Source organism: Branchiostoma floridae, chromosome 1 (genome assembly GCF_000003815.2).
Source record: "Branchiostoma floridae strain S238N-H82 chromosome 1, Bfl_VNyyK, whole genome shotgun sequence".
Classification (NCBI taxonomy): domain Eukaryota; kingdom Metazoa; phylum Chordata; class Leptocardii; order Amphioxiformes; family Branchiostomatidae; genus Branchiostoma; species Branchiostoma floridae.
Genome location: NC_049979.1, coordinates 19,112,151 through 19,133,803, shown reverse-complemented (window position 1 = coordinate 19,133,803; position 21,653 = coordinate 19,112,151). Strand labels below are relative to the sequence as shown.

The 21,653-nt window shown below is 39.6% G+C and overlaps 2 protein-coding genes across 3 annotated transcripts in view; one reads left to right on the top strand and one right to left on the bottom strand.

Annotated features, from left to right (window-relative positions):
* LOC118411240 (tetratricopeptide repeat protein 7B-like) overlaps window positions 1-21,647 on the top strand; it is a 61,704-nt gene extending 40,057 nt beyond the window's left edge. The window contains exons 16-21 of one of the 2 annotated variants that reach the window (XM_035813399.1): window positions 11,360-11,460; window positions 16,174-16,314; window positions 17,095-17,192; window positions 18,647-18,751; window positions 20,729-20,820; window positions 21,453-21,647. In XM_035813399.1, coding sequence (XP_035669292.1) covers window positions 11,360-11,460; window positions 16,174-16,314; window positions 17,095-17,192; window positions 18,647-18,751; window positions 20,729-20,820; window positions 21,453-21,585 — 670 coding nt within the window. In that variant the 3' untranslated portion in view covers window positions 21,586-21,647. Of the gene's footprint in view, window positions 1-11,359; window positions 11,482-16,173; window positions 16,315-17,094; window positions 17,193-18,646; window positions 18,752-20,728; window positions 20,821-21,452 lie in introns of both variants that reach the window. The other variant, XM_035813391.1, reaches the window with a different exon arrangement.
* Window positions 943-3,124, bottom strand: LOC118411278. The gene is made up of 2 exons (XM_035813459.1): window positions 2,783-3,124; window positions 943-2,322 (listed from the first exon to the last, which is right to left on the bottom strand). The coding sequence occupies exons 1-2, from the start codon at window positions 2,915-2,917 to the stop codon at window positions 1,300-1,302; spliced, it is 1,158 nt and encodes a 385-aa protein (XP_035669352.1). The 5' UTR covers window positions 2,918-3,124; the 3' UTR covers window positions 943-1,299.
* Window positions 21,648-21,653: the final 6 nt, after the last annotated feature.

Here is a 21,653-nt window from a genome sequence, read left to right as displayed (position 1 = left end):
TCCATGAAGCATATATTTATGGGCTCCGAACCATTCAATCTCCCTTTTTTTGCTAGGGGTGAGAGATCTGCTTCGTGACTAAAAACGGAAAACCAGTATCATAACTATGGCGTAAAGGACATTTCCAAGCGGGAGCGCAGCGATTTATTGGTGTCTTGAATATTTTTCAAATTTGATAGGAGGGGGGAGGGCCTAGGAAAAATATTTTGACTTGGGGGGAGGGCCCAGGAAAAAAATTTTGCCCTGGGGGGAGGGCCTAGGAAAAATTTTTTGACCCGACCCTCTGACGACCGGCCCTCCCCCCCCCCCCCCCGCTAAATATCGACCAGTCCCTAATTGGCCTTCAGTCTTTAAGGTTTAGAAATGTAGCCTCAGAGTAAAAAAATCACTGGTCTTATTGAACTAAAAAAGAACTTGTTGTTTCACTTTCAGCAACATTTGGTTTTATTACTCCCAGAGCTATAAGACTACTTATATACAAATTCAGGGCACATTTGCAGTGTGCAGGACACATTACCATAAAATTGTCACAGACAACAGCCATGTTTGTACACTATATATTCTTTTAACATCCAATACAATAACAAGATACACATCATACTTAGGGATCTTATCGAAAACTATCTCTTATCTTAATCCTGACCAGTTTAAAATAGATGTTGCGAATCAACAGAATACAAATGTACAAGTTAGGTTCAACTTAGGTTAGGCCACACCAATTTAATTGGCTTTGTTGGCTCTCTGATTTTTTTACAGAAAAAATTGGAGTGACACACCAACAAGTTTAATTGATGTGGCCTTATCACAATGTTGCATGACAAATTGCACAAGTTATAATATATATTAAGATGGTTTTCTCTTACGCACACTTTATACCTATAAGTTTAGTACACATCCTTTTACATTCTAACTCTTCCTCCTCTGACATAGACATAAGTACTTCTATGTTATACATTTACATGCATGCATTTACACTACTAAGACAGTTTGATTTTCATGATTCTACCATATTTTTATGATTTTTTTATAATTCTAAAGAAATCTCTAATAGCTACAATGCAACATCTCATAGTCATAGTATAATACCTGCATATCTACATTTGTGTGCATGTAAACTGATATTGCATACCTGGGTATAGTACTATAGAGATCTCAAACTATTTGGCAATCACACTAAAGCTCTAACATTGTGTCTACTAGATATAGCAATAATCGGTATATTATCATATATTCTATGATTTTTACATGATACATGTATTATACAACTATAGTTGCTGCATAATATGACAGTTACACTTGCTAGTAACAGTCTACAAGTCTCAAGTATGCATGTTTTTTTACTAGTTTTCTTGCTGATTTCACAAGGTCATCACCAATTGCATCATGGCCAAGTCCATATTGTAGGCTGGCCTTAGCAAGCATTAGGAAAAGTTTGGAAATATGACATGTTTGGGCAGATTCATCAATATTTGCCAGTATCTTCTGAACCTTTTCTAAGGATTGGGGGGAAGCTTGCTTTGGAATGCCCAGCTTAGGTTTATTCAAAGATGGCCAGAATCGCATGTGCAGGAATACTAAGCCAATGCTTGCAAACTGGGGAATGTAGGACTGGCAATTCTCCATCTGTTGTGGAAACTCATTTTGGGCATGCTGGATTGCTGTGTGGAAAAGTGTTTCGGCATCTTTTGACAATGCCATCTCAGTAGTTTCCTCTTGTTGTTCAAAAACAAGACTAGATATTAACCTGGCCCGAAGTATTAAGACCCATCCAGACAAACAACCAGGTTCTAATTGGTCTATCAAAGTGAGTGCCTTGCCAGTCAGGTAGAGCCCAGCGTTTTTACCTTCTCGTAGCTGGGCTAAAGACTTGAGATGGAACCACCGTAAGGTGTATTCCACGTTGCTCTCTGTTGAAGGCAGGAGCTTCTCAACCTTGTTCAGAAGTGTATATGCCCGCATAAAACTACCCTCGTTGATGGCATTCAGTGTTTCCGCCAGGTGCAGGACGACTTTGAAGTCTGGCTTTGTCTTGCCTCGAAACATTTTTTGTATACGGCTTTGACACGTCTTTAACAGTCCATCATCTGACAGCTGTGCTAGTTTGTCTGTTAGTCTTCTGCATGAAGCTTGAGTCTTGGTGTTCAGCCGTGATGATCGGCAGATAGGAGCATATAGGGCAGGTTTATTTGAAGCACATTTCCTGGTCTTGAAATGTTTGATGGTGACAGTATTAGTATTATTACTGCCACCAATATTCACACATGTATTACCGTTGCCTGAAACTATGTTGCTATTGGTTGCATCACTTTTGAGGTGATCTCCCTGTTGAAAAAAATACTTGTTCATTCAAATTGTATGATTTGGATAAAATATGTATTATATGACTTTGTATATATACCTAGCATAAAAGATGGCAAGTCTGATGTCCGTAAATAATTGTAGTCATTCTTAATATGGTCGTTTTATTGTCCGCATTTGGGACTACCTTTACAAGCATGCATATTTTGTATTCTTCAATTTTTTCATAGCAATACTGGGAGTTGAATACCCATGTTCCAACAAGGGCTGTTATGATTCAATGTTGATTGACTTGGTCATTAATCATCAAATAATATCTGTTATTCCTTAGGCTAGACTGATTGGGACACAATGTACTTTGAGTGAATTGATATTTGCAAGGCATCTCAGGCAACCACAATGTCATGAAGAATGATTTAGCCACGTACAAGTACATATTAAATGAAAATTAAACACAAAAGGCATTATAGACAATACTACTAACCTGCCATTTGTATACCACCAAAGTGGCACAAAACCCCAGCAGAAAAGCTGTGAGCAGTTGGTTTAGAGGCACTAGGTCATCCCATCCGAAGAAACAAGTGACTTCAAAGAGGAATGAAGGGCTAACAGTGTTCATTGTCAATGTTACTTCACATCTGTCAATCTTAAGAAGCAGATACCACTAGAGATTTCACAGTCATGGGATTATCTAGCACTTGTTCACCAATATTCCTTCTGTGAACAAGCTGATGCAATCATCATGTGATGTCTGCTGTCAAGTGTCAGGGGATTCTCCTCATGCTGCCTGCCATTACAGTATATTCACCCTTTTCATACTGAGCACCAGGACCCTGTCTGTCTTCAATATGGCAACATGATTTTACAACTTACTCAGTTTTTTAATCAGTTTTACCTCTGATAGTCTGAATATGGAGGTATTGTTCTCGGTCTGTTTCTTTGTTTGTTTGTTTGTTTGTTTTGTGTAAGTGTGTTTCAGATTCAGTTTGCTTCCTCTGGCACGGGTCAAAGTTTGCTTGAGTGAGTTGTACCTGGAGACTGGCAGGGGTAGGAGTTTGAGCTGGCCTGTGTCCAAGTTTCATTGGTACATGGTGAGAAGTGATGGGGGAAATTAGAGAATGGCATATGGCCTTGTGCCTATGATTGGAGCATTTTATGTGTGAAATGGACCTGATTGTGTTATATTTTGTCAAGAACTCAGTAAGACAGTTGCGAGATTGTACATGCATTCAACATTCAAGAAGGCTAATTGCCCAGAACAACACTGGTGACTAATATGAGTCATCCCATTTGGTACATCTGTACTTTTCTTCTCCATTATTAAACTTTAGATTGAACTGTATGTATACTGAACTATTTAATGCTTTGTCACCTTTTCTCTACTGATACGTTTTTTCAGAATAACCTGTATTTAGAGAGACGTATCATACCCATGATATCAATTTATTTTAATTCAAATTTTGCAATTCAGTTATGCACAAGAACTTGCCAATACTGTCAGCAAACTTCTTTAAGTTAAAGAAATAATGTTTAGCAGCTAACTTCTTAGCTTCTTCTGCAAGGCCATATGCCTCTTGGAAACTACCAAGCCTAAACTGGAGGCACACTTTAGCCAGCAGTAACAAAACCTTAGACTTATTACATACTGGCCCCTCATTCTGGACTTCTTCAATGATATCCTTGGCCTTAATGATGTCATCCCTCGGCAAATCAGTGGAGACACCAATCCTGGAACTGTCAACAGACTGCCAACACCCAAGATACAAGAACGCAAGGCCGATTTTTGCGTATTGAGGCACACGAGACTGGAAATACGACATCTGCATGCAGGGCTCCAGACTAACTTTTTGACCTAGGAGCATGGCGCTCCTAACTCCTAAAACTTAGGAGCGCCAGCAAAAAGTTAGGAGCACCACTATGAAAGGTTGGGAGCACAAGCAAACGTCTGAAGCCATACAAAATATTACTCCAATACCGGTAATCAATGTTTTTGACTAGAGGTGGGTATGGCTTAAAGAATTAATTAGGGGTGTTATATATTATATATAGTTACCCAGTAACCAAACAAGAAACAAGAGAATACATGAGATCACTTTCAAGTAATACAACACTGATTCCTTACAATATATGATTTTTATAATGTTTCCTAAGTTAATACACAAAATCAGGAAGGGTAAATTAACCTTACTGCTAAAGGTGAAACTTGACTGTTACATATACAACAGCAACAAACTAAAGAAGTCTACAAGAAAATCTGCAAACCAACAGAGGAGAAAGTGTAGCCAGGACTGTCAGGTACATCTTGTATTTCTTTTGTATCTCTTCTACTTTGTTAAGAACATAGCTGAAAATAGATGCACTGGAAAATTAGAGTACTTGTAGCCTGTAACATCAGTGTTAACTTATATAGAAAAATCTGTGTACAAACAATTCATATTTTCAGTTGAAAAAATGTAGCAGAAAAGACGTGTTCGAAGGGCAAATCAATCGAACTTTTCCCAACAAAGAACATCTATTTATCGGTCTTTTGAAAATAAAGACTGCAACAAAATTAATATCTGAAGGAACCGTGAAAAAATCGCGGCCTCCGTTCAACATTTTCTACGACTTCAGTGCCCACACAGCCCCCCTCCCCAGTTTGTCATCGTCGCATTAGCTGTTGTTTTTCCCGCATTCCACCGACAAACAAGCAAAAAAAACCTCCAAAAGAATCCTATACATGTACTTATCACCAAGGACTTTAGGCATTCGATGAGTTTTCGTCAAAGTTACACGCTTTTGAAGCGTTCCTGCGTGATTTTTCCCGCGATCACAGCGGGGATATCAGATATTCCACCAATAATGGCGGCCGGGCGAGCTACGTCACGCCGAAATGGCCAATGGGGTGCGACTCTCGCGATTCGCGAGATGTGAGTTACTGCGAGACTTGCGCGAGACTTGAGTTAGAATCAAAATGGCGGCTCGGTGAAGGCCGAAATCGGCGAATTTTGAACTTTGAGCGAAGTTTTCGGGGGAAAATAAGGGCGTTGCTCATTTTTTTATTGGCGCGCCGTGCGACCATCATTTAAAGAATAGGCGCATTATTAAAATTACGGTCGCATTGCGACCAAATCTAGTCGCAGTCACGAGCCCTGGCATGGGATACTCGCTCTCTGCGTGGTCTATCGCTTGCTGGTAAAATGTTTTTGCCTTCTTTATGAGGGCCTGTCTATCGTTTGTGTTGTCCTCGTCTGCGGCGATCTTTGTGAGAAACCAGGCGTGGTTGATGAGAAGCCAGGCTGAGATACATCCAGGGGCTATGATTGACACTAAGGATAATGCCTCCTCTGTTAACTGTATCCCAGCAGCATGTTTGCCTTGCTGTAACTTTAGCAAGGACTTCTGATGATACCACCGCAGTCTGTGTTCGTCCTCGTTTCTCGTGTCTGGTAGGAGGATCTCCGCTTCACCAAGCAGCCGACTTGCCTTCTGGAATTTTCCCTCATTGATGGCATTAAGGGCGGCCGCGTGGCGGAGGGACACCTGACAATCTGGGTCCATCTTTACCTTTCGTAACCTTTCTATGGTCCTCTCACATTTGTAAATCTTTCCTTCTGCTGACAACTGGGCCAAATTGTCCATGTATCTTCGACAGGTGACTTGAGTTTTTGTGTTCAACCTTGGAAACTTGCCAACAGGCTTTGGCAAAACAGAGAAAAAGTTTATTGTGTTCTCCTCTTCTCGCCATCTGTGTTGTTGAGTAGGCTGTGTATCTTTATCACAACATTCTTGTGAAGTGTTCATAGACTTTGTAGTAACAACAACAGTACTGTTGTTTCCTGTGTTGATGTTTATGTTGTCATTTCCATTAATTGTTGTGGTGTTGGTGGTTTCAACTCCATCAGATTGTTTAGCCTGTACCCTTTCCTGAAGTAAGTTTTGAAAATGAGAAATTCTATTTCCAGAAACTGCTATTAGGCCCATTGAGGACAAGGTGTTCTTGCTGATTATATTTTACATGTCATGGCTCACCCAAATGGAGGTGAACAAAGAGCACAATCACCATTTAGACTTTGACCCATAGATAACACTGTTAGCACAATAGTGAGAGTACTGTTTAACTGTATCATTTGTTTTTGATAAAAGTTCATAAATATGACAAACCATTTAATGTAATTGCCATGCAGTAAACAGCACTGCATAGATAAGATACCATACAATGTCATGTATTGTCACTATTAAGCAACTGTATGACTGTACATGTGTTATTTTGTATCTCTGAATGTAGACATTATTGGTTTTTACCCAAAGCTTTTAATGCTTGTCGGTTACAATAAGTGCACATATACAACACCTCTTGATACACTGTATTTATCATTTCATACAGGACATGTAAAAGTCAGACTGTATGCTATGCACTATATGTCAGAGAAAATGATTATGATCATAAAAGATAATTAATAGATTAATGATGTACAGCCTTTTCAAGTCACAGGTATTGCCTAATATATTTCCTTTCCAATCTGTATTTTGGGGTATGAATGATCCAATACAAGCTTCACTGACAGGTCAACATTCAGTAAAATATTTTTTTTAGAAAGCCCGTGTTATTTCTCATGGAATAAAGTCCTTTCAATTAGCTACTCATATTGACTGAAACTAAGAGACCAGCTTCAGTCTAAGAGACTCCCAGAAAGACCTAAGATACTCACCATGAGATGGAAACGTAGCTGCTGTATAGCCAGGATAGCTGTCAGAAGTAAAACTAGAGGCCATTCTTCACTCCACATGGGATGGGGGGTTTGTGGGGGAACAGCACAAGCAACAGGGTGGTCTGACATAATTGATATCATAAAACCATCAAATTTCCAACCCAAGATTATACTGTAGCAAACTGTAGGAAGGGCAAACCAGCAATGAACACCAGGAAATAAAGGGGTGTTCCCTTATGCAAATTAGTTTCAACTGGACCGCACCTGTTATGTGAAAGTCAATATGTAACATCATTAGACATTTCCTTGATGCAAATAATAGTTAAAGTATTAAGTGAATGCCAGTTATTACCACTGTTTGGTGATGAGCAAATCAACATTAATTGTAGCCAGTAATTTAGGGACTCATTTTGCACAGAGTCTAAACATATGGGACCTTTGTAATTGTTTCAGATTGGTAATTGTTTCAGGGGACTGGATAGGTGTGTTACTGTTTACATAAGGCTTGTGACTTGTGCGTCATCAGGATGTTTCCTGAAGAGTGCTTCAGTCAGTTATTGAAAGTCCATCAGAACTAAGGGACAATGTCTCAGATCTAATCATAGTTGGAGCAATTTTTAAGGTGTATTAAAAGCATTACACAGATGTGTCATACTTTTACGATGCCATATATTTCTGTGGCCAGGAGGGCATCATGTTTGATTGTTGATTTAATTTCAATAACCAAAAAAAAATACAGCCATTCAATGACACTTCTTTTTACTCAATTTCTTTGGAATAATGTACAAATATATATTAAGGCGTTGCATATATGTATAAATATGTATAGTAGTGACTTGACAATATCAATGACAATATCAGGACTAATTTAAAATGTTACTATCAAAGTCCACACGGTAACTTAAAATTTTCTGTTACAGTGCATTTCAGAATCTTTAAAGACATGGTTTACATGTATTTCGAGTTGTGCATAATTCAGCACAGAAGTTTTGATACTAGGCAAAGATATTTTTCTTAGCCGATGTTGCAAACTGAAAAATACTACCTATTGCAAGTGTTGTGCTGTAAACTTTGACGTGATTCGTGATTGTTTCAGAGTATTTCACCAGTTATGTTTCTAAACACTATTGGCTGCTTTCCATTCTTTTCAGTGGCAGGACCGTTCTTCGTGCCATTGAGCTGTATTGATTATCTACAAATTTGTATCATAAAATGTCATGTTACTTAGTGTACATCAGATGAATACAATACGGTAAGCATATTTAAGTCAGACTGTCAGTATAATGCAACAAATATTCACACATGACAATACATGTATATACATCTTAAATATAATCCCGTAAATACTGCACAGTACTGCCTGCAAACGTGACAAACCCTCCAAAAGAATGTTCAGTAGCAAAGACTTTGGCTTTCTGAGCTAAGTCATAGGCCTGTAGGTAACTACCCTGCCTATAGTGCAGGCAGGTTTTTGCCATCATTAGCCAGAACTTGGATGAGTTACAAACAAGTTCTTCCTTGTCTAGTGTGACAATGACATTCTTGGCTTTCCTCATGTCATCCAGAGAAATGTCTGAGATTCCCAACCTGAAGTTGTCAACTGATTCCCTACAGCCCAGGTACAGTAGGGCGAGGTGAATTTTGGCCAACTGTGGCACTCGTGACTGTGAGTGAAGCATCCGGTTGGGATACTCACTTTCTGCATGTTCAATGGCAAGCAGATAGTCCCTCTCTGCCTTCAGCATTAGGAATTGTCTGTCATCTGCATCATCTTGGTTTGCAGCGATCTGGGTCAGGAGCCGGGCATGGTTTAGGAGCACCCACCCTGTCATACAACCAGGTGCAATGGTGTCTAATAGCGGAAGGGTCTCATCTGCAAAGACTATCCCCACATCGCAGTTTCCTTCCCTCATCTTCACCAGCGACTTCAGACGGCTCCACCACAGCCTGTGCTCTGTCTCATGCATTGTTTCTGGGAGGAGTACCATAGCCTCACGAAGGAGACGGTTTGCCCTCGTGACATTCCCCCCATAAATGGCATTGAGACTTGCAGCATGGCGGAGGGATACTTGGGAGTCCGGGTCTGTTTTTGTCTTCATTAACTTCTTAACGATGCTGCAGCATCTGAGTATCTCTCCCTCTGCAGACAACATGATCATGTTGTCAATGAATTTGTGACAGGTGAGCAGTGTCCGTGTGTTCGATCGTAAGGGTTTACCAACAGGTTTGGGCACAAGTGGAACAAGAGCCCTAGTCTCTCCTTCTTGCTCTTGTCTTGTGCCTATGGAGTAATTCTCTTTTGGAAGATGTTCATCATGAGGACATGTAATGATATTGATGGTACTGCCACTACCAGCATTGACAGTTATGTTACCATGGCCTTGCACAGTTGTTTCATTTGTGATGTCAGCTTGGATACATTGTGATGACGTCTGTGACTGTGAGATTGTCTGCAAAAAAAAAAAAAAATGGTACAGTGAATGAAACGGTAACCACAATGTGTAACCAGAATTGAATCCGAGATAGAATTGCCCCAATATATCAAACTGCCCGTTTGAGTACTGATGTATGTGTTCTACACTGAGTAGATGAGACTTCTCTTTTCATTTTGTACATTTGTCAAACATTTGTCATAGTATAAAAATTACATCCAAATATAAACATGATGGTTGAAAATATTGGATATTACATGTCATGTAAGAGGTAAGGTCTAAACAACAAAGAACTTAAATGTACAGGAGTGTGAGCTTGAACACCTTTTTAAGTTAACTACTTACATGTAGTAATATGTGTAGTTCCAGTAGTAGTAATGTGCATGCATGTGAAATTCGTATACATCTTTACTATGTGGGTTTTCATTTACTTGCCTGTATTGGCAAATGGCGTAAGTACTTGACATTGTATAGCAATAGAAATAATGCACAGAATCGACAATAGCAGAACAATCATTCCAAAGTTCAAACTTAAGAAGAATAAATCAACACTTCAGCCAGCATTTTCCAACTCAAAAATGGTGACGGACTGACCCTTCTGGGACATGGGGAAAGGTGTAGTGACTGTTTGTGTAAGACTTGTGACTTGTGCGTCATCCGGATGTCTCCATAAGAGTGCTTTAATAAAAGTTATTGAAGGTCCACCAAAATTGTCTTGTCTCAAATTTACAACTCTTAATGGTAAATTGAAGCAATCATGCCATCTTTATGTCATTCTGATTTGGGATGGATTTTCAGATAGGAGATCTATAACATGCATGACTGTATCTAACTCTATTAAAGTGGCTATTTACTTAACCTTTAACACTACATGTATGTAGTTGTTACTACTGTTCGCTAGTTACAACACATCAGGCCAAACTGAGTTTAAAATGTTTCAGAGTCTGTGGTTTTCTGTGTGATTGGGAATTAGACATTTTGACATGTATCATTTATAATTAGGAACCTTTTTGTATGTGCTCTAATAATGTGCAGTATTGCAGTTATACACTTAATTTGATAGAAATGTACTCAGACTAAACAAATAAACATGGTTCAATTGATATTGTATAGGCTAGCTATTTCTACAGGAACACACTTTCGTGGTAGTTACATTAACTTAAATGTTTGAGAAAATAAGCCTTTGTGAGACGTAGTAAAAGTAAGAATGGACAGGTTACCTTTAAGAGATGATGGGTTACTTGTACAGCCGCCACCACCAGAGCTAATACAACAAGAATGGAAGTCTGAAGGACAGCTAGTGACCAGGACTCCTCTACTGGTCTGGTCTGGTCATTTTGAGGGGGTATGGCAGCATATTGGTCCAGCATTGTCCTACAGGTCCTCTTGATTCTGTGAAACTAAAGCAATACTGTTTTCATCTCAGTAGTGTGTTGACTGTATGGTGAAGTTTAGATGGTGTTGCATGATAGGGATTCCCCTTCATTCAAATGAGCTGTAAAGTTTCACTCAAGTCTTGTGACTGATGAATCACTCGATTGCTGAACTCAGATGTGTTCCACAGTTGGTGATTATAGTAGTCTTCTCAAAAAGTGAGTGGGTGCCAGAAAACTAATTCTTCATCACGGTACCCTTCCACCCACTTACATGTACTTTCGACTTCCTTAAGCTTCCGGAAACCACACCTACAGGATATGAGTTGTTATGAAAGCAAACCAAACATTGAAGTACTGTTAGAATAGTACATTGTACATAAAGTAGCACACAGCATGACCTATTTGCCAACTGTAAAAAACCTTATTATGGATACCATATTATTTCAAAAGTCTGTTTCAAAATCATCTTCTGACAGAAGAATTGATAGCTTAACAGCTTCTTCAGTGCACTAAAGGTTAAAGGAACATAGTGTCATGTTTGCCATCCTGTTGTTATTGTTAGGGAGGAGCGCAGGAGAGGCAGTGGTTTGATTGACAAGGTGATGGCGGACAAGCGCAGCCTGGCCCAGATCCACATCACGGAGTTCAGTGACGGAGACTCAGGTCTGCACTTAACTGACACAGGTATTACTGGGTTAGGGTCTGACTTTAATTTTCACTCTTGTGTTCACTTTTATATTATAACAGAAGGTAGACTTTTACTTCAAATCTTGTTTTCCCATTTTTGTATTCTTGAAATGTGTGGTTCTGAGTTCTTGGGTGGTTCAGTTACATACTATTAGTTACACTGTTTTTGTTACCTTTTTGTTGCCACTTGTACATTTTGTAGATTTTTGCAGGAAACTGATGAAGTAAGCACTGCCAGGTGAAATTAAATATCAGGACTTGTTTTGAAATTACATTTTGGCATTATTGTTTGTGCCAAAAATATGATTTTTTTTTTTCAAATCATGAAAGCAAAACCATGAGATAAAGTGATGTGGCTTAAATACATTTTGTGACTTGCCATGCAAGACTACAATAGTATAACTGTTACGGAAAACAAAGTAAATTGTGACATTTCCAATCTCCTCCTGTATCCTCCGGCCCACTAAAACTGACTTGTCTGTATAGCAGAGCTGCAAACCCAACTACAATTTTCAAAAATGTTTCTAGATTACAGATTACAATAAATTTCCCTTTGATTCAGTGATTTAGACTTACTGTAAGTTCATTTAAAGTTCGCGAGATTTTTAAGTTCGCGTATTTCGCTGAGACCTTCTCTTTGCGAAGTCATCTACTCGCGAACATGCATGTTCAACATCGTCCCCCTCCCCACACCTTCCGTCCAAATGATCCAGTCTCAACTACGTGTTTACTATAATAGCAACTTATACCAATGACAAGACTCAACTGATAACAGATCATTTATTCTTTTCAAACCGAAATAAAAGTTAATTCAACACATATACGATACATGGAGTCATTGTTGTATAGAAATGTGCCACTGGCGAACGGAGAAAAAAGAAACATGTCGGCTTTGTTTACTAGTACGTACACGCCGTGACATGGCTGCGATAACAATTTACTTAGTACATTGTCCTAGTTTTACTAGATTTCTACAAGTTACGAACGAAACAAAAAAACAAAACTGAGTTCTGGTCTTTACAAATACAAGGAAGGCTATGGAATTGCAGCAGGTTTACAACAATAACAGCCGGGGAATGTTTTTTATGACTAGAAAATGTGACAAACACAATTCCGCTTACATGCCGAAAGTAAGACGTCCGTTTCATAATTCTAAGTTAGAACTACTGTAAATATGGGAGAGATAAACTCTTCACCTTCTTGTGTACAACTTGTGTCCACAAATTACGCTGAAAGTTTAAAACTTAGCGCCGTCTTTCACGCTGAAAAAAATTCAAAATGGCGCCCGCGTCGCTTGGCTTGGCGTGGGTATCCCATCAGCCTATGCGGCAAATGTGATTGCGACATAACAGAGGTCATTGACCCTGTTGCGTTCCGTGCGCTGTCGTCAAATCACGGCCGAAATGAGCTCAACAATGAGACAGTGGCTCGGTAGAAACACATTTTTTATTGAGTACACCAACTTTAGACATTGTTTGAAGGGGAACTATGAACTGTTTGGCGTAAATGCCGCCTTTGACGGCATGACTAGTGTTGCGGTGTGGGTGGGAGGGGGGCACTCGCTACATGATCGTAACGTAACTTTCGAAAAAATAATTGAAACACCCGCTCGCGAACTCAAAGATCTCGCGAACTCCCGATTTGCTCAAACTCGCGAAATTAAGTGCTCGCGAACATAAATGAACTTACAGTAGTATTATGAGAACTATGAAGCTAAATTAAATGTGTTGTACATTTTGTACATGAACAAGTGTAGTTGGGCAGGAGTGATGGCATGTGTATTGCAGAAATGGCAGGTGAAATCTCAGATGACATTAACTGTGACATAGAGAATTCAAAATACTTCACACTGACACGTCATCATCAGGATTTGATTTTAAGTTCAATGGAATACTGAGATTCTATTGCCATATATTATGTGTATGTTGTTGGATATGTACGTATTCAAAACCAGATTCAATTTTTTAGAAATCAGATTCAAAGTTCTGTAAACCATATTGAACAAGAGTTCGTAGACCTCAGGCCTGCATGAAATGTATTAGGTGTCTGTAGACCTATTGTGTATTTTTTGCCTTGCCGCCAGGCAAGGCTTTACGCCAGCTTTTTTCCATGGATCAATGGACGGACCTTTTAACCCAGCCCTTCCAAAGCCCCTTCCAAAGGCCCTTCTTTCCTTGCCGAGTTTCATGGCTTAGTTAGACAATAGTACATTCCAGGCGAGTATTAAAACGCTCTTCTAGACGCATGTTACTGTATGTGGTCCAGCGTAATAAATCTACGCTTTAACTCACCATGTTTATATAAATATATATCACAAATTGCATCAGAAGGAACTTAGTTTGTAATAAAAAATAATGCATATTCATTGTGGGTCAAAAAGTTTTACAAAACCTGTTTAATGTGCCAATAATTCATCTGACATAAATTATGATAATGAGGGGGGAGGGGGCGACATGTGGAACTCGGGATTTTTAAGCGTAGAATCTAGTCTATCTTACCAAAATAACATAAAATACGCGGCAAGGCACAGCTTTTTTAAAAAGATTTCTTGTTTTCCTTTTCGTCCCTGGTTGCGTGGTTGGAAAAGTGAGGTTTTTACCGTGTTGGTTGTGCACCATGCAAAAGTCTGAAATTCCATTTTCAGAATGTGTAAGTTTGGGCATGGATGAACATTAACTATTTTGGATTTCTTAAGCATGTAACCAACCACAGTACCTTAAAGTTATTGAGACGACTTTTCCTACCTTTTTTGGTCTCAGAGTCAGATGGCCCATGTAGTTATTCTGTCACATATGATATATTCAGTACTGATATCTTCCTATTTCAATGTACTGACCTAATGCAGCTGCTAAATATCCTTATTGTACCAATGATATTCATTAAAGATTTATTTCTGGAGTATTATATCACTTGACACTGGAAGGTTAATTGCATAATTTGAAAAATTATATTTTTACAGTAGTTCCATAGACAATATGAATAGTGGTAGGCCCCATCCAGCAGCATTAGGGTGGTATGATATTTTATTCAATCCGTCCAACTAAAACCTAAATCTCCTGAAGTACCAAATTTTACAGCAGAATTTACTACTCAAAATGTCCTTGTCAATCCCATTCATAAATGGCAAGCTGCTGGCAACTTTAAAAAGTTCAGAAAGCTGATGCAGTCAGAGTGAACACCCAGCAAACATCCCCCAAAATCAATGAGCAGTTGCTTAGAGGAGGAAACAATTTCATCATATTTTTGCAGTGACAAAATACAACAAACGATACCAAATTTAAAACAAAACAAAGCCTCCACCACTTAACCCTGCCCGTACTTTAGATTAAGCAGGCCCCAAAATCAAGCGAAATTATGACTAGCCCAAACTACAAATTACCTGCATACAATACGGAAATGGCATCCCCAACGAAACAACAAGAAACAGGAAAAATCATACACATACCTTTGTCTTACACTCAAGCTCTATACATTTCTCCTCCACTTTTTTTTAGAAAGTTGTATCTTCTGCTGATTGCCAAACAGGGTAAAGGAACTTGTACCAGAACTTTAAACTCAGTACTACTACACAGCTCTCAAAACACCACAAACTCGGACTAAGAAGCAAACTCAAACTGTACCTAACAAATACAGCAACAGATACTAGCTAGACTAGGTATGTCATCTGGCAGGTCAGACACTGTTGATACAAAGTAACCTGATACATTGAAGGTGGCCCAGGCCAGATGATGGTTTAAGGTGTAAACTTAAAGACCTCTCAATCTACCAAAACAGATGATGGTTCTACATATAAACCCAAACGTCACCTGTTTTTACAACCAAGCAGATATTGGGAGGATGCCCCAACCACACAAAAACAGGGTCAACCTATACAGTATCAAGTTCAAGCACTAGGAGGCCCAAAATCAAACCTGACCACCAGGACACCACCAACAATTCAAGGACCAAATAGCAACACAATGGCACCTTGCGTTCCGGAGATACAGCGCACGCCCCGTGCCCGCACAAAAAGTAACCTAAAATGTCAAGTTCAAGCACCAAGGGCGCCAAAATGAAAATTGAGAATTATTCAGCCACCGCCAACACATGTGCCAAATATCATCGCGCCAGCACCAACCGTTCAGAAGATATAACTCCGGAAATACCCCTCCCGGACACAAAATTCGACCTGCCGGGTCAAGTTCAAACGCGACAAGGCCCAAAGTCAATCCTAGGCAACAGGCAACAACCCCCCACCCATGCACCAAAAATCGTCGCAATCGCGCGTATCGTTCCGGACACAGAGCGCCAAAAGTGCCCCCAAAACACCAAAATGCCACCTGCAATATCAAGTTCAAGCGCCAGGAGGCCCAAAATCAAACCTGAGTGTCAGGCCACCACCCCCAACCCACGTACCAAAAATCGTCGTGCTCGCATCATCCGTTCTTGAGATACAGCGCCCTAAATCCCCAGCTTCCAAAAGTTCCCACGCCCGTGAAAACCATACCTGCATACATGCAGGTAAATACCTGGAAACAAGTCCCTCATGAAGCTGATATGATGTAACATGTACATTTCTATCTCAGAAACAGTTTCTGAAAACAATTTAATTTGATTCCAACAGAATTGCTGAGATTGCTACGCATAGATTTGTAAACTAAAGAAAGACGTGTTAACTTTTCCTGTGCCTGGGGTTCGTCTCTTACACAGGTTCAGTATATGCAGACTCCATGGCAGCCTCTAAAGTAGAGAAGGCCCTGTCAGAGGTGGCCTCCTCCCTCAACAGTTATACTCCCAAACCTGGCCCTCAACAGGCATGGGCCATGCAGGTTCACATATGGCTCAACATTGGTGAGAAATGTTATCAACATTGTCTGTATACTAGTATATGATTAAGAACTCCTGTTTCATTGCATTGTAGAGCATTTCTAATGCTTCCTCCCAAGGGAATGAAGTGTTGAGTGGGTTTGTCTGTCTGTATGTCTGTCTGTCTGTATTTATGCATGCAGTTTCAGCAGTCTCTGCTAGGGGATGCTTACTGTCTAAGGGCTTTGGAAAACAAACTATTCAGAAAAAGTTTGGGTTTATTTGCAGAAAAAATGTTGCATTGAAGTAGCATGCAAATGATGTGTGTCTTGCATGTGACACAGATGTGGTATCACCCATGTGTGTGATTAAGACTGCCAAGCAAAGGTTGTCTAATTACAAGTGCCATCCATGCATGCTGTATGTTGCTGAAGTCAGTAAAGGTCTCGTTCATTTGTTATTTCACTGCATTGAAAGTAATGTAAAAACATGTGTCTTACATGGGTGCCTTCAGAAAGAACCTACAGAAAATGTGCCATTGACATTAATGAGTGTGTCCTGTCTGTCCACAACCCCTTCCCCTGAGGTTAACATTGATTTGATGAGTGTGTCCTGTCTGTCCACAACCCCTTCCCCTGAGGTTAACATTGATTTGATGAGTGTGTCCTGTCTGTTCACAACCCCTTCCCCTGAGGTTAATATTGATGAGTGTGTCCTGTCTGTACACAACCCCTTCCCCTGAGGTTAACATTGATGAGTGTGTCCTGTCTGTACACAACCCCTTCCCCTGAGGTTAACATTGATGAGTGTGTCCTGTCTGTACAGCTGATGTGTACCTGTCCATGGGGAAGGTGGAGGATGCGCGGGCGTGTGTACAGGAGGCTCACGCCATCTTCCCTTACTCACACCTGGTGATCTTCAAGGTAACAGCCCAGTAATCCTTCAATGTCATTAATACACTGACTAGATAGCAAAAATCTAAATAAAGTTCTGACACATACAATACAAATTGTCATTGAAACTTTCTACTATAAATCATTAGCTTAGCCCCCAGTCATTTTCTTGTGTGTGTGTAAAGCATTGTGATATGAAAACTGGTAAAACCCAGTCAGATTAAACATGACTATAGTTTGGTTGACCTTAATCAATCTTGATCTTGACCTTGATTATCATAGTGAAAACAGCCTTAAATGTCACCAAAATCCAAACTTGACAGTTTTGTTTTGTATGTTCTGCAACCGTGACGACATAACCACGGTGAGATGTTGTAAGTTGTAATCGACATCCAGGGCCTAAACAACAAGGCTTAGCTTATTTTCCTGAAAGCTCCCACTATTGGTTAGACCAGACTTGTTATTCTACCTGTAAACAAACCAAACACAGACATACTATATCCTGGCTTATGTTTTCCTTACATAAAGTGTGTTTGTGTTAAGGATAATATGTCAGAATCGGTATCATGTTTAGCCGTGTGTCTGAACTTGTGTGACCCAGTGCTACATTGTAGTCGTACGTGTTTACCAAAAAAAGATTATTTTTAGGTTTCTCCTTTTACCTTTAAGTTAGTTTGTTTGAGTGATGGTTACTGTGTTATTTACACATCAGCAGCATCAAATATCATATGCTATACTCTTGGTGTGGTTTGAGCAATAAGAACTGTAGTTTGAAAAACATGATTTTTTTCCAAACCTTGAACTCATTAATCAAGTATTGTTCCCCTGACGTGTGTACAGGTGATACCCTCACCTATTATGACAGCCTGTTTTGCATTCAATAACCAGCCTTAGGTTCTTAAGTCAAAGAAGCATCAAAGGTCATTCAAGAGGGACACACCCATATCACCTCACTGTTTTCTGTAAACTTCTGCAATAACTCAGTCCAAGAAGGATACACAATGTCATTTACGTGTATATTTATCTCTGGTAGTCTGACCGCAGATTAGTGCAGGATTCTCATGAAGGCATTACCTAAACTCAGCAAGTATGTTGTGTGCATGTTGATAAAGTAAATCAGTGTTCTAGCCAGTCTTAATTTTTTTCTGTCCCCTAAATTTTGAATGGAAATCCTGTCGAAGGCGCGACGATCCTAGGGGGGTCCGGGGGCATGCTCCCCGGGAAAATGTTTAAATCTATGAAAATTTAGACCCTCTGAAATGCTATTTCCTTTGTTTTGAGAGGCAAGTTTTCCTGGTAGAGTCAGCTTGGTTAGACCTTTACTTGCCAATTTTAATCTATCACTCAGCAGCAAAATTCCATCAAAGGACAGAAGGTCTGATGCTAGCTAGAACCCTGGTGTAGATTAAACTATTCTTGAACAATTGTCCTAAACCATTGTACAGAAGGAATAATGATGTTCTCAATGTTGTATCATTTCACAGAGGGGCTGCATCCACGAGATGAAACACGAGTACCCGGAGGCTAAGAAATGTTTCTCGGACGCCACAGCTATCAACCCGAGCCACGTCCCCAGCCTACAACACCTCGTAAGTGGAACATTCCAATCTCCAAGCAGAGGGAAGGATACAGCTCATTCCCAGTCTTTTACATCTGTTTTTACAACATTTTGATATGCTCTTCTAGCATTATGTTTTGAAGGTATGTTTCTGAAGGTTCAACATCCAGGTAAACAATATTCAAATACAATTCAATCTGTACAACTGGATAAAAAACGGAGATTTACTTCCGGACGTTTTGAGTGACATTCATCACTCTTCTTCTGAACTGGTAAAACAATTCAATACAAGTACAGCTAACTAGAACAATAACTAGGACAATAGCTTTTCCTATGGTATTGCCTTACCATGGGGAAATATGCAAACATGATTTACATTTCAGTGACTCTGCATACGATCCTTAGGAGTTAGTGAATTGACGTATACAACAGTTTTTTCCAGTCAGCTGTACTTGTGTTGAATTGTTCTGCCAGTTCATTCTAGTGACGCTGAAGAAGAGTGATGGATGTCATTCAAAACATCCGGAATAAAATCTGTTTTTTATCCAGTTGTAGGGATTGAATTGCATTTGAATATGGAAGGGCATGCTTCCCAAGAACGTTTGCATCATTTAGAAAAAGCTATTGCAACACAGAAATACCATCAAAACAAAGAAAATAACCCCGACTTATTCATCTGCTAGAATACTGTAAATGCGGAAACTTTCGCAGTGGTCGCATCACCGCAAACTTAAAACCGCTGCAAACATATTTCTATGGCAGTAAGAGACTACAGTGCATGGTGCTACTGCAAACTTAAAACCACCGCGAAAAGTCCTTTTTCTCGCTACCGCAAAATCAAATCCGCACAAACTTAAATGCGTTTACAGTAGTAGAACACTTAAACACATACATCATGCTCATCTCTCATTGGACACTCCACATAACAGTAGGTGGCCCATTTCAGCCGCAGGTAATTACCGGGTGGTTCTAGCCGTGCAGGATCAAGAGATTTGACATAAATCCTTACGATATACAAGCAACGTGATCTACTCATGACACATTATATTACAGGGAAAGTGGGTCAGCACTATTGAGTGACCAGGCTTTTTTGACACAAGCAGCATCTGGTTGGATTTGCATTGAAATAAGATTACTGCATTCATATCTGAAAATATCCCTCTTTACACTGCCGCTTCTATTAGCATGCATTTTCTTTTCTTTTCTTTTAGTCACCAACTCTACACTTAACCATACAAGAAGTACATGTGCGTGTATGTGTTAGTGTAGATGTTACTACATGTATTTTTATCAAGACCAGACAAATTTTGAAGTGTTGCTGAAAAGTCGTTCATGAGCTTTACATATTTATGATTTTCCATATAAATCATCAATAATCATATCATCTTTTTATACATAGGTTGTGATTGCGATTTTTTTGCCCCATGGGCATTCTGGCTGTCTCGTAATATTGTGAAATGAAAAATATCAACATCATAAGAGGGATTATTTATTAGTATTATTTGCAGCTGCTGGGCAAATTTGTCTTATAACTGTACATAATTACTATGTCAGATATGATGTCCATATTCCCCATTCCAAATGCCAGGTCTCATATTCAGACAAATAATGGTTTTGTCCTTGGATCAAAAACTTGGATCAAAGGCATCATCTTTGCCTATCATTTATTGACAGCTCAATTCTAATCCATGAACATTTAACAACAATATTGATATATAAGTCTATGAAACAGGTGCTTCGTTTTCAGTGTGATCCACAACAAAAATATTACTCTCCTGTAACAGTTGTAATATAATCAAACCTCAGTCTGTAGTGACTTACCGAAGAAAATGTAACAGTAGACACTGATGACCGCTGTAAATAAGATTCGTAATGGTTGTGTCAATTGAGAAGGAGCTAGAGGTCATTGTAAAGTGGGCATCTTAGTCAGTTGGACCTTATACACAGGTCATGGTACTGGTACAGGTCAGACTGTTCAATTTTTTTTTTTTTTTTCTCCTCGTATCAGGGCATGGCTAACTACCATCTAGGGAACCTTGTTCAGGGGGAGAAGGCTCTGAGAGATGCTGTCAACATCGATAACACTGCACACGAGGCTTGGTGAGTCCCTGCTTCCTAGGTCTTTTAAACCTTCACACTGACGTGCTTGTATCTTCTGGCTACTAGTTCTCCATTGGTTACCGCATTAGGCAGCACAGAGGGGGTTAAATACTTGGCTATTTAATACCCCCATTGATTCTAAGTTCCTTACAGCAGAGTAATCTTTAATATCTTCCATATGTAATTGCATTGAAGAGTCTTGTGGGATTTAGTGGGCCCAAATTATCATAGGCTCTGAGATTACTAGCACCAGATAGCAGATTACAAAATTATTCCAGCGTATGAGTCCTTTGGCTAAGACAGATGGTGGGTGGGTGGAGTATGTTATATAGGATTTTATGTGCCAAACGAACAACACTGTGGCATAACCATTAATCAGACAATCAGTCATGGTAGTCATCATGTGTGGTTGTGATGTACCTTCACGCATGTATCCGTTACATGCCACATCGGAAATTTGTCATCTATTAGGGAACTATCAATCTGCTGAAGACAGAAAAATCCATTCTACATGACATTGTGTATTTATGAACAGAAAGAGAACATCTTCATTGTAGTGTTTTTATTCCATCTTATAATTGAATTTGAGGTTGTTTTTTTTTTATTTCTCATCTTCTGTCATCATGCCACAGGGCTAACCTCGGTAAGGTGCTGGAGGCCCAGGGTGATCACCTGGCAGCTACAGACTGTTACTTTACAGCACTGGAGCTGGAGGCCTCCAGCCCCGTGGTACAGTTCTCCATCATCCCGAAACAGCTGCACTGAACAGCATCTGCTGTTCCCTGTTATCATTACAGCATAGCCAGGTTCAAAGCAGCTATACAGACAGCAAG

Bases quoted from the DNA above. Each gene is read 5' to 3' on its own strand.
- LOC118411278 (XM_035813459.1), bottom strand. From the start codon at position 2,917: ATGAACACTGTTAGCCCTTCATTCCTCTTTGAAGTCACTTGTTTCTTC. The intron at 2,323-2,782 runs GTTAGTAGTATT...TTTTTTCAACAG, and splicing joins TGGTGGTATACAAATGGCAG to GGAGATCACCTCAAAAGTGA.